This window comes from Hypomesus transpacificus, chromosome 18 (genome assembly GCF_021917145.1).
Source record: "Hypomesus transpacificus isolate Combined female chromosome 18, fHypTra1, whole genome shotgun sequence".
Classification (NCBI taxonomy): Eukaryota; Metazoa; Chordata; class Actinopteri; order Osmeriformes; family Osmeridae; genus Hypomesus; species Hypomesus transpacificus.
In genome coordinates, this window is record NC_061077.1 from 12,995,223 (window position 1) to 13,008,225 (window position 13,003).

General features: G+C 45.5%; 1 protein-coding gene across 5 annotated transcripts in view; it reads right to left on the minus strand.

The window, feature by feature from the left end:
- Positions 1-13,003, minus strand: part of LOC124480263 (cyclin-dependent kinase 17-like) — a 35,992-nt gene that overhangs the window by 7,629 nt on the left and 15,360 nt on the right. For all 5 annotated transcript variants that reach the window (XM_047039391.1, XM_047039389.1, XM_047039388.1 and 2 more), the window contains 8 exons: positions 10,795-10,928; positions 6,476-6,601; positions 2,491-2,547; positions 2,269-2,383; positions 1,804-1,898; positions 1,614-1,676; positions 1,400-1,523; positions 342-462 (listed from right to left, as the gene is read on the minus strand). In XM_047039391.1, the coding sequence (XP_046895347.1) occupies positions 342-462; positions 1,400-1,523; positions 1,614-1,676; positions 1,804-1,898; positions 2,269-2,383; positions 2,491-2,547; positions 6,476-6,601; positions 10,795-10,928 (835 nt within the window). The remainder of the gene's footprint in view (positions 1-341; positions 463-1,399; positions 1,524-1,613; positions 1,677-1,803; positions 1,899-2,268; positions 2,384-2,490; positions 2,548-6,475; positions 6,602-10,794; positions 10,929-13,003) is intronic.

The window sequence follows — 13,003 nt, forward strand, 5'->3', positions numbered from 1 at the left end:
AACCACGAAACCCAGGGAAAAGAGGACAAGCATGCAGAGCGGGAGGTGCAGGACTTGTCCCCTGGCGAGAGGGAGGGATGAGAGAGTACAACCGTGCCTTCAGGGATAGGAGTAGAGAGAAAGAGTGGAAGAGAGGAGAGAGAGAGAGAGAGAGAGAGAGAGAGAGAGAGAGAGAGAGAGAGAGAGAGAGGGGAGTGCCTCTGTAGAGTATGAGTGTATATTTAGATACTAGAGCACTTTGAAAGACAAGAGATGAAAGCCACAGAGCCAGGGGCCTTGAGAGAAGCACATTAGTCAAGACTAAGAGAGGTCTGAGGAAATGGGATTGTATGTGCACCCACCACATGTCAATGGGTGTAGAGTACTCTGTTGAGCCCAGGAGGACATCAGGGGGGCGGTACCATAGAGTCACCACCTCGTTGGAGTAGGTCTTAGTGGGAACAGACTTGGCCCGGGCCAGACCTGGGTCAAACACACCACACAAACAATTTGGACATTAACACAGTTTGAAACACCTGCTCACACGTATTCTACAGGCTGGATTATGTTTTATGTACAATAATAAACATGAGAATAAAAATAATTTATGAAATAATGTCGATTATTCAATGATAGATTGAGGTATGTAAGTGTATACAATATGTGGTACATGTGCAGTATGTTATTAGTATTGGTGGACATAAAGCACATAATTTAATATCTAATAACCAAGCAGTAGTGCAGACTATTTTGATCCTGCAAGGAACTTGCAAACTGTAACTGCGGTAACCAGACCCTGAGTTCCAGTCTCAGGCAGGTCTGTGATCCTCTCCTGTCATCCCTGCCAGATTCTACACAGCACAAGAGCTCTCCATCACTACTGACTACTGCATCTCTGTGGCAGCCTCTCACTTGGCAAGGAACCTAGGCACCGTCCTCGATGACAACCTGGATTTTCGAGAAACACTTTGGTCGCACCACTCAGACCTGCCACAATTCTCGTTGCAACATGAAGAGGATGGGTCTGTTTCGGACAGAGTTCTCCACGCAGCTGCTCATCTAGGGTACAGTTCTCTCCTGTCTTGACAACTTTAACCCCTTCCTCGCTGGCCTACCGCCTGTGTGCTATACGCCCTCTCTAGATCCTCCAAAATGGAGCCACGTGCCTAATCTTCAAGCACTTGACAGTTGAAGTTGAGATGGTATCGTCGTTCACCGCACCTGGTAGCTGAGATAGGGTTACTCTACAAAGCTGTTACTTTATTGGGTTACTGTGCCTGGTAAATACAGTCCATTCCTTGACTGACCACCGAAACGCTTCAAATCCTTGATTTTCTTCTGTGTGATAATAGACATGTATGCTTCTTCTCTAACAAACGCAACAAACGGATACCAATTCAAATCCCCTGTTGACTCCTACCAAAGTCAGCCAGTTTGAGTTCTCCCTTGTCATTGATGAGCAGGTTCTGGGGTTTGAGGTCTCTGTGGAGAACCTTCCTCCGGTGGCAGTAGGCCAAGCCCCGCAACAACTGGAACAGGAAGATCTGACAGCGAAAGAGAGAGAGAGAGAGAGAGTGCTATCAGCACCATGCATCCACACGGTCCCCATTGGTGTTTCCAAGAAACAAACTCACTTTGACATTGTGTACACTCATGATACTCCCGCAGTCGTCCATGTACTGCTTTAAGTCCTTTTCCTGGAGAGAGAAACAGAAGAACAGATGCTGGAAAAAAGAGAGTTGCTACGGTGTACTGTATACGTGGTGATCGGGAAACAGCCAAGCACATTGGATACGGAACACGTGCGTTTACGCATTGACTCACCAGGTATTCAAACACCAGTGTTAGGCACTTATCAGTGTGGATGATGTCATGGAGGGTGACTATGTTGGCGTGCTTCAAGTCTTTTAACAGAGACACTGGGGGAGGAAGAGAGAGAGAGAGAGAGAGAGAGAGAGAGAGAGAGAGAGAGAGAGAGAGGGAGAGAGAGAGAGAGAGAGAGAGAGAGAGAGAGAGAGAGAGAGAGAGAGAGAGAGAGAGAGAAAGAGAGAGAGAGAGAGAGAGAGGAGAGAGAGAGAGAGAGAGGGTGAGAGAGAGAGAGAGAGAGAAAGAGAGAGAGAGAGACATGTAACCCATGTAAGTGTCATTCTGTACAATATGAAAACCAGCCTCCTCCACAAACAGAAATGGATTCAGTCGAATTTTGCAGGTCAGTAGTGTCACACACACAATCACTCGACACGAGAGCGTCCAGCTGGTTAGGAGGTCAAGGTTATTGTTGGGCTCTACCTTCGCGGATGGCAGTGCAGGGCGCTCCCTCTTCATGCTCCAATCGGATCTCTTTCAACGCCACCAGGTTATCAGTCAGCTTGCTCCGGCCTTTAAACACTGTGGCGTAGGTGCCCTACAGAGAGAAGAGAATCTTGCGGGTGTGTTCATGGGTGCGTGTTTGTGTGTGCGTGTGAGTGTGTGCAAGTCCACGTTGTGCAACTGTGATGCGGTCAGCCTTACCTCTCCAAGTTTATCCAGTTTTATGTAGGTCTCCAGTTTGCCAAAGCCGATTTCAGACTGGCAAAGAGAAGAGATGAGATCCTGTTACAATAGCAGTCTTGCAACGCTCGTGTCAGTGACAATATTGACACAACATGGCCGCCGGTCATTCTTTCTCTGTCTTGTGTGTGTCAGCACGTGGGTTGGCATCGCTCCCTCATGTTTGGCTCCCTGCCCACAACACAACAGATATCACCTCATATGCCAACTCCTTATCTCCCTGTCATATCCTGGTGATGTCACTATGTCTACAGTCACATGTTCAATCCTTCACTCCGTCTGACACTTCACACACCTGCAAGTTGTACAAACAGCCTTTGGCCACAAGGTGGCAGTAAGTTTAAGGCTAATATCCGTGTATCTAAGATTGATAAATGTGCGCAATGACGACTAATTCATACATACACCCTCTAATGCAGGCAGCTAATTCAAGATGTAATATACTCCCTTCAAACGTAATTGCTACCCTCGAATTAAAGACTTGAGGTTATGATAGCTACTAATGAGTACTTCAAAATATAACGAGGCTGCATTATTGATGGAGCAATTTAACGCGAGAGTGTGTCCCTTTCGCTTCCCATATCTTCTAGAACGTGTCACTTTCGCTGTATCAATCTTGCTCTGGCCGCTTCTCAACCCTCCACTCCTCCGTCGTCATGTGACCACTGTCTCCGCCTGCCCCTAATCGCACCAAGGGGAAGGGTCTCCAGTGACCAAGTTGGCTAATGAAGCGTGTGATCTCTTTAAGGCATGCCCAGAAGCCAGCGCTACGCGGCCCCCAGACAGGGATGACACACGTGCACACAGACACACCAGGATGGGCATGGATCTATATGGACAGCAGATTTAACAAGGCCCACTTTTATCTCTCACACACACACACGTGCACGAAGACAAAGAGTTTCATCTGTCATTTTTTCCAATGATGCTGGTTATCCCACTGCCAAAGCTGGCATTTTAAACATAGCTACTGTACTTATTCAGAAGGAACTGTATTGTGTGTGAGTGTGTGTGTGTTGTAATCTGAATACAACCCTATGAGTTAACGCTCGTATACATTGCCATAGGCGAGTATTTCCAATCCAGAGCCTGCTTAAACAGACTGTCACCCACGGACTGCTACACACACACACACACACATCTCCCTTGTCTGTCAGTGACAGCTGCTGTCAGTTTGTGTCTGGCTTGTTGGGGAGCTGTGGTGCTGTTCATGTTTAAAGCCCCTCACTGCACCCCCTCCCCCCTGACTGCTCCTCAGGGTTACCCCGCTGAGGGGGAAACAAGCCGACCGTCTCTTCGGAACAGCAGTAGCCTGGCACTGGCCAGGCCAATTTGCGAATGCAAATAAAACATGAGCTCGCAGATTCATCTGGGTCCCAGGCTGGAAGACGAGTATGTGTACACACGTGTATCTGTTTTTAGTCATCCTTCCTCATCGCTCATTTGTTCTCGTGAACCTCCTTCCTTTCCTTCACATGTGTGTGACACGATGGCATTAACAAACAGGCAGAGGGAATGAGTGAAGCAGAGAAAGAGGACAGGTTGGGGACAGAGAAATACTGTTTCTTATGAAAAGGCTGTGCCTCTGGGAGATTGGTGATTCATGTCTTAGTGTTAGTTTATGTGGCCATTCTTGTCAGAGATATACTGTGTAGGGAGAGACAGAGAGAGAGAGAGAGAGAGAGAGAGAGAGAGAGAGAGAGAGAGAGAGAGAGAGAGAGAGAGAGAGAGAGAGAGAGAGAGAGAGAGAGAGAGAGAGAGGGAGAGAGAGAGCAGAGGTGAGGAAACCATTTCATTAACCCATGTGGCCACTCTCCTGAGTTACAGATATTCCATCAACCAATGAACTGTTTGTTTCACGGCACCTGTTTCCTGGGAACCTGCCAATAGCAACATTAAGGGGGCTTTACCATCAGGAGTCCACAGGTGTTCGAATTCAATCAGATTAACAGTGATATCAATCACTCTTATTAATCATTTAAATGTAGACTATCAGGAAAAAGCAGGTAAACAGACACCTTTATTTGACAGCGCGTTTGGTTGCGCAATCTGGTGAATAGTTACCGTTTCAAGTGTTGTGTAACATTGTAACATTGCATAATGTTGAGACTTGATATGATGCAACATGTCTAATTCATTAAAAAACACCGAATCTTACTGGGCAACTCAGTAAATAATTGATGATCCGGGGTCAAAATAATTGGTTTCAAGGTCACATTCTGTAAATGTCCATGATTGGTTTTCATCTTCTTCCTCTTCTCTCTTTGTTTAAATAAAATACCAAAAAAGGAATGAAAGATATTGAATTCAAACTAAACAACGTCATTTTTGCTGCCTTGGTAAAATGAGGAATATTAACTGGACTTGGCTGGCGGCCAGATGATACGCTAGATGTATGAGAATGATCTAGATGTTTATTCATCATTATCAACTTTCAACTAGTAATAAAAAATGGCAACCAGGTTGCTTTCTGGTTTTATATCCTTGTATGAAAAGGCAGCAATAGGCCTATGGGTTTTTTTTTGTAGATAAATGCTTTATTAGTACACGTGACTTACTATTGTTGACATCAAACTAGAAAGTAGAGTGGTATAAGGGAGGGACATGACTTCTGCTACTCTAGAAAATAGTTCAAGTTTAAGTAAACAGGTTTCTTTCTCTGTTCTGTTTGCTTTCCATCAAAACATGTTCAATCTCCCTAAGTCGGCATTGCCATCTATTTGTCTTTCCTCATTCCCACTTTGTCATTTGTATACTTTATTTTCCTCCCCTACCTCCTCCTCCCTTCTCTCCTCCTTTCAATCCTTCATTATTCTCTCTGTCTGGCCGGCTCCTATCTCTTTCTCTGTTTCCTTCTGTCAGGTGTCCCAGTGTAACTCTAGGCAGGAGGAGTCCTGAGGAGACGGAGCCATGAGGAGACGTCAGACCGCTGAATTATAGATACATGGAATCCCAAATAGCTGGACTCACCTGCGAACGAGACCTGAGTCTCAGTATGACTTTCCTGGTCAAATAAATGTAAAAAATACGACCTCCCTCCCCCATCCACTACTGGCTACAAAATACTGCCCAAAGGAAAATGCATTAGTACGACAAAAAGGGTTCATGGGCATTCTTCCCTACCCCCAACCTGCCACCCTGCTCTGCATTGTGGGTTGTCGCAGACATCAAATCCGTATTTTTCTTTCAAAAGGCAGCTAACGTTTAAAACGATTCTTGAAAATGTCCAAAATACAGTCTGGAGCATCGGAATCATCCTGCTAAACACCCAGTGGAGGAGACAAAGGAAGGAAGCAATCTGAGAGACAGAATGAAAGACAAAGAGAAAAAAGACCGCAGAAAGAGCAAGACACAAAGGGCGAGAAGGAGATACCACGAGACTCAACGAGCATCAGAACAATAAAGAGTGTCTTCGTTCTGAAACCAATGAGACCCACAGAGAGGTACGAGCAGGGGGGCTGCTTGAACCAGAGTCCAGTTTAAAAAGTCAAATGACATCAAAAGAGAGAAGAGTCAAAATAAAATGGTGAGTGGGTGAGAATGAGTACTTCAGGAGCCAGCCCGAATAGAAGATTGGATAACAAGGGAGTCTGATATTGCATATTCATGACAATCTGCCCACCTCCATCCCCCTTTCCTCTCATCCCCCTTGTTTTTCAACCACAATGTTTCAGGACGGGTTCATGATAGTATGCAATGAAATCAACCCCCTTCTGGGTCAAAGACATAACTGTGTGTGTGTGTGTGTTTGTGTATGTGTGTGTTGGCCTCTCATAGTCTTCTCTCTGCCTGCCTCATCTCATTTTCAATAGAAAGAAGGAGAATGGCCCTAGCCAACCTTTTAAGTTGCAAACAATGACACAGGAGGACTACATCGCTTTTGTTTTGCCACAAAAGTGCACCAAAAAATGTCCTGGCTGTTTTGTCAGACATTGAACTCACTCACCAGAGAGGCGCGTCGTAGCCTGCGGCTCATAGGCTTGTCGAAGGGCGGGCTGTTCATAGCAAACTTCTCTAGGTAGCCCTCTGGCAGGCGGATATCAGCAGGGAGAGACAGGCGCTTGTTTATGTCCTGGATCAGCACATTTAAAGGAAAGAAACATGATGTAAAGGAAGAGAGACTGTTATATTTGAGCCAAAAAAAACGAAAAGACTCATCAAAAAAACGGTATCACAGGTTAGCTAGCATTAATAACGTATTGTATACAGCAGATTTTACAGTTCTTAACTTCAACATCCTTCTGCCTGCTCCTGACAACAACTTTACAGAACACTTTTAGAGATTATATTACGAAAACATCATTAGTTCAACCACACAAGAATTTGTTGTTTCGAAACTGCTAAATGTTGTCAAGTGCTTGCAGTTGATAAGTTGGTTGGACTGATATCCATGAGAGGAAACAAATCAACAGAACATTTAATTTCTTACTATTGTATCTTACTATACTTTGTAAGATGGCTAAACTTGACACAACTTTTACTTTACATATAAGATTACATTTGTAAGATAAGAAAAGAAAACTTGTCTTGGACACACACAGCACAGTGTCTGCTGTCTAAGTAAGAATAGGTAAGATTCTTTCAGTAAATGTTTTGTCCCCTATGTTTAAGCTAATGATGCCCTCTAAGAGTTGTTTAGCAACACAGACAGCTCAGTTTCAGTGGAATGTCAATGTCAAAAGTTTGGAGTGGCCCATCCAGTCATTTATGTTCCAGCAATGCTGTTCCAGCCAATTGCCTTTGGTGAGGCAGATTTTACTCCTTGGCTTATTTTGTGAAACCTCTGTCTTTGAGTTGGAAGACAGTGCAGAGGTTCAGACAAGGGGCACACTTTTTTATTTTACCTAGTACAGCTTTAAAATGCAGATAAAAGAGCACACAGTAAATATGGAACATACACGGTCTGTCACCCATTTACCCAGTTTCATGGACTCTGCTCCTGAACACCACTCACCTCCTCTTCTGCACTAGAACCTGACGCTCTACCTCACGGTGTGACTGCCCTATAGGGCTGCCCTGACTCACTCATACTGCAGTGTCTTCATATGCTTCCTACCGTGTGATCTAGTCTAAATGGGGCAGCGTGTACCAGAATCTCAAACTATCCTTCAAGGGTTCTTCAGGTGTGTAGATCTTCAGCAGTTGAGCAGGGCAACTTTGGATTTGTACATGTATGTGAGGATTTGAACGGATCACATGTAAAGAGACGGTTTACACTGCCAAAGGCCTGTTCATATCCTTTAGACAGTTTGTGATTGTTTCTCTAAAGTTTAGAGAAACAATCACAAACTGTCCATAGGCACCTCTCAATTCCTAACACTGTTATTTAGACACTGGTTTTCGATCAGTGTTTAGGGGGAAGTCTGGTCGAATGAATCTACTCCTGATCGGAAAGTGCTGAACTTCAGTCGAGCGTGCGTCGCCACATTCTGTCTTGGGGGACACAACTACCGAGTGCCAATCATGCCCAGTTACCATAGCAACCGTGGACAGCCTAGCCCCACAGGACGTGTGTGTGTGTGGGTATGCGTGTGTATGTGTGTGTGTGTCAGTGCAGCGGCGTAACAAGGACTTGGCGGGCCCGAGTGCAGATCTCACCAACGGGCCCCTTACCGACCTATCGTCAGGCGAAATTATTGAGTTTTCAGTTTAGCGATGCGCAAGGAAATTTAGGCTACTCATGATGTACAATTAAGGGTAACGACTGCTCCTTCTATGTGAAGATAGATTACGGTTTTTTAAAAGTGAACGGCTCTGACTCGCGAGTCTTTGGCTCTAGATTATGCTTGCTACAACACGGAATGAGCATAATGGAACAGTCAGTCATGAGCCGACGTATCTGCGACGTTTGAAATAGAGCACAGAGATGAGAAGAAAATCTGATCATTTACCGAGGCTTATCCGACGTTATGAATGACGTTTCGATCTGTCATGTGTGCTATCTGGGTACTAGTAAAAAAAAACAGTCACTTCGATGGTGAATATTTAATTTTATGTTCGTTAGATATGCTAGTTTACATTTAGTCTATCTAGCTTTAGCTATTTTCCGACTACATCCTGCACAGTTTACTATATCTAACCTGGCCGCTGCCTGGTAGCCTAGGCCTATATATGCATTTTTATGACTTTTAATAGCCATGTCAACTGCATATACCAGACAGTAAACGTTATGTAATTATTAGCCTACCCTGGTGGCTGAGTTTCACACTCATTGCTGTTGCCGGGCTGGGGGTCAGACGTAGCGTCCTCTTCAACACGCTTCGCCACAATCCAAATGAGGATAGTTTTGACAGCTTTGCCATCCTTACATCTTGCTCTTTTCGTTCCTGCCGCTTTCTGGAGCCACTTTTATGTTAAAGGGCATGGCATGGGGTAGCCTAATTCGCTTCAAAACGCTAATGCAACACAACTGTAGTATCCCAACAACAACTGTCTGTGGTATTCCAACAACTGGATGGGAACAATCCTGTGTGGGTGGGCGGGAATCTTTGACAACAATATTACCCAGACATCCTTGCTATTTTTCGAGGGCAATATTACTTAATAAAAACGACATTTGTTTTATTCAGCAAAAGGCAAATGAGGAAAAATTAATTATTTGCTGTTGTTAACACTGACTGTTTTTAAAATGTTTATTGGGCAGGTGATAGCTCATAATTCTGAATAACTGACACCATAATTGAGAAATGTTTGCGAATTGATAAGACTAGATCATATGTGATCTTCAATTGGCGGTATTACAGCGGTGAAAGGGGCCAGGTCAGATTGCCTTAAGGGGCCCGGTCAAGTTGTCTCACTTTTACGGTGAGATCGAGGACGGGCCCCCTTTCGCCACGGGCCCTAGTGCAGCTGCACTCCTTGCACTCCCTATAGTTACGCCACTGTGTCAGTGTATGTGTGTGTATGTGTGTGTGTGTGAGTGTATGTGTGTGTGTGTGAGTGTATGTGTGTGTATGTTCAAACAGATGCGTTGACATCTGTATGGCAAACACATCATGGTGGAACACATATGAGCCTTTACCTTCAAAACGGTGACAGCTCAAGCCACAAACACAAGCTTGCCCACACATGAACAGACACGCTCAGGGGCACACGTGTCACTTGTCCGTACCGCCAATGCCAGTGGGATCATGAAACCGTGTGCAAACAATATCCAAATATAAATTAAATTATTCAACATCTAAGTAGGTTGATGTACGACATGAATTTACAACACTAGTACCACTCTCTGTATTTACTACACACATTGTGTTCAACAGTCAAGTGTTCGGAATATAATCCAGGGTAATCAGACCCGCACACATGCCCTCATACTTACAATGCAGAACAGCTGTATTAGGTCCTTCATTGTCCTTCTGAACGTTAATCCTCTACACACGCATACTCTCACACACACTTGGCCAACTGAATCTCCCCCGCCTGCCACATCACTGTCTACTCACCGACTGACTTAGCGAGAGAGAGGGAGACAGACACATCAAATGGCAGAATACCCCCACCCCACGCTCTGAGGAAGAGGGGGATGGACGGGAAGTGAGGAGAGAGGGTTAGACAGATTCCTGAGGGGCTGAAGGCAGATGGGCAAAGGGGGTGGGGGGTGGGGGGGTATATGTCGAGGGGGAGAATGGCCGAGAGGAAACTGAATGTTTACTCCGCCCCCCCCCCTCCTTTTCTCTGATACTGTACGTCTCCACCACTCTCACTTCCGTGTGCTTCATCTCTTGGTTTGCCATTGTACTACACATGATTATTTCCGCCATCAAACATATCTCCCTTCTTCTTTATCTCTATTCTACAACCCCCCCCCCCCCCCCTCCGCCCCTTCTCTTTCTGAGGTAAACATGGTCTAAATTAGCCCAGTCCACTGTTCACCACCACAGAGCAGCCTGTATGTCCAGAGGCATTTCCTGCAATACTGCTGCTCTCATCACTCTGCAGCTGCCCCCCCCCCCCCCCCCACACACACACACACACACGAAACACACGTTCACAGAGACTGAACACACAAGCACAACACATACCTCTCAATTGTCAAAGCGCATACCACACTGCAACACACACATACAATCGAGGTTTCAGACGTTCGGCTGTCGCGGTCCGACCGAAAGTGTGCGTTCAGGCCACCGAGTCTCAGTCTAGTCATGGTGACCCTCCCTCAGCAGAGATCACGACATCATACTGTCCCCAGGTACAGTCGGCTGCTCTCATCTGGTGCAGGTGGAGGTGTTTGGGTGTGTGGACGCGCGTGTCCCCGGGGCCCTGTACCTCGTTAGAGATGCGTCGGTGGTGGTTGTTCCTCATGCGCACCCTGACTGGGCTCTGGACCTCGTCAGAAGACGTCCCGGACGCCTGGTCGCTCTCGCCGTCGGAGCCCATCTTCACGTTCTCATGGACGATACCTGCAAACACACATCCACACAACACGGTGACTGACCCGTTTGGGACAGTCCTTTTCATTGGTTAAGGCCTGGTCCACCTAGCATTTGATATGGAGAGTTATATTGCTGTGCGTTTTCGTTCAGTCCCTGGTGTAATTCCGAATTCAGTTGATGACCCAGCTCTTGTTAGATTTAGGGCTGGTGCGAAAACCTACTTGGTGGTCCGGTATCTCTCCGGGAACATTCCTGGAGCCCTGATATCATGTCAACAGTGCAGGCGTATGTCATGAAGATGTTTGCGACTCCCCCTTTTCTGATGAGGGGGGGGGGGGGGGTTGTCACAATTCATCCAGTATCTCAAACAATGTGACAACAGATACAAACTGCTTCTTTTTACTACGGGACTATGGGAGAAAATTGTTCTATGTTTTTTTTTTTTTTTGCCATAACAAGGATAGTCCTGGTAACTGGTACAAAAATACATTTGAAGGAAATGTTAGGAAATGTATCAAAACTAAAATACAACTGGTTGTCTGTCCCCAACACCAGCTTGTCTGACCCAGCCACCTCTTAGCGTCAGCCGTGTGCAACAAGATCATATCTAGCAACGTGCCTTTCACATAAACACAGTGGTCCAAATCTAGCTATGTTACTAGGGCTGTGCCCGATAACAAAAGACCATGTACAAAGGCACTAGACTAAATAAAGTGCGAGAAATCCAACTTCATGGATGAGCACAATAGTCATAGTGATTGCGATGGTCAAGCAATCCATATGACCCTGCATGCAGTGCAAGATCTCCAGTTTCCAACCCCCAACCCTTTCCCCTCCAGAATCCTTCAGATTAATGAACCATGGTGCAACAGACAAGGCTTGATTGCGTGTGTGTGTGTGTGTGGTGGGGGGAGGAAGGGCTCTCTCTCCATCCCACTACGTTTCCTTCTCTTCATGGTCGGAGTCTCAGACAGCTTTCACAGATTCTGGTGGGGGGTGCGGGGTGGGGGGGTTGTGTGGAGATGGGGACATTCAGAGGTATAGGCTGGAAGGAAGGTGGCTGAGTCTCTCCTCTCGCCTGGTTTATATTGGTGCGTATTATTACGGATCTATCTGCAGAGGGTGGGCATGCTCCAAATGTCTGTGCTACGTACTGATAGGCTTACCGTGTTGGAAATCATCTGGGTTCTAATTGGTCCTAGCCATTCGTACGGACCCAAAGGTGGAGCTTGTCAACTTTTACAAACTGGATACAAACCGGTAAAACCTGCCGGGTGCCAGTTTGAAAATGTACGGAATCAAACGCAGTTGTACATACCTTACATTGAAAAGTTACATACAGTTAAAAAAAATATGTATTATAAAAAATATATAATATAATAGTGTTTACCAGGAGTACTGTCACTCTCACAACATCACTTCTCTACCACTTCCAATCAAGCCCCAAGGTGAAGAGAAGTTAAGAGGGAGGCTGAAGGAATGGAAGAATGGATGGATGGAAGGAAGGGGAGAGAAATATAAGCCCCCTAAGTGATTGGAGCAGCACAGAATTCTGTGAGAAAGAAGGAGGGGGTTCATTTCTCAGTCTGTCAGAGATGGAGGAGGGTCATGTTGTGATGAGACCTCGGAGGCTGATCTGAGGTCATTTTCAAGTGTTCTTACTTAATGGAGAAGGTCTGAACAGGGGGGAGGGTGAAGCCTATATGTTTAAAAGGGGGTTAAGGGTACTTATCTGTCCTGGTACTATAGAGGGTGATGAGTAAAAAAACAGAACAAAACATGCTGTACCTAAACAAACACAAGACATACACACATAAGCCATAAGGTTGACAAGGATCCGATGACTTAGTCTGAAGAGGACCAAACGTCACAAAATGTTTTAAATTATATATAATTTAGCTGATCCTGTATCTGGCAACAAAGGCTAACATGTGCGTAATCTAGCCCTATTTTGGGGGGGCTGGGAACCTAGATTCCCCCATGAAGGCTAACATGCTCAAAGTTCATTATTCCTCAACTCATTTTGGACTTGACTATGCCACCGTGTCATCCGAAATTTGGTTATGCTAGTTCTATACTTTACATACAATTCATGTAAGCAC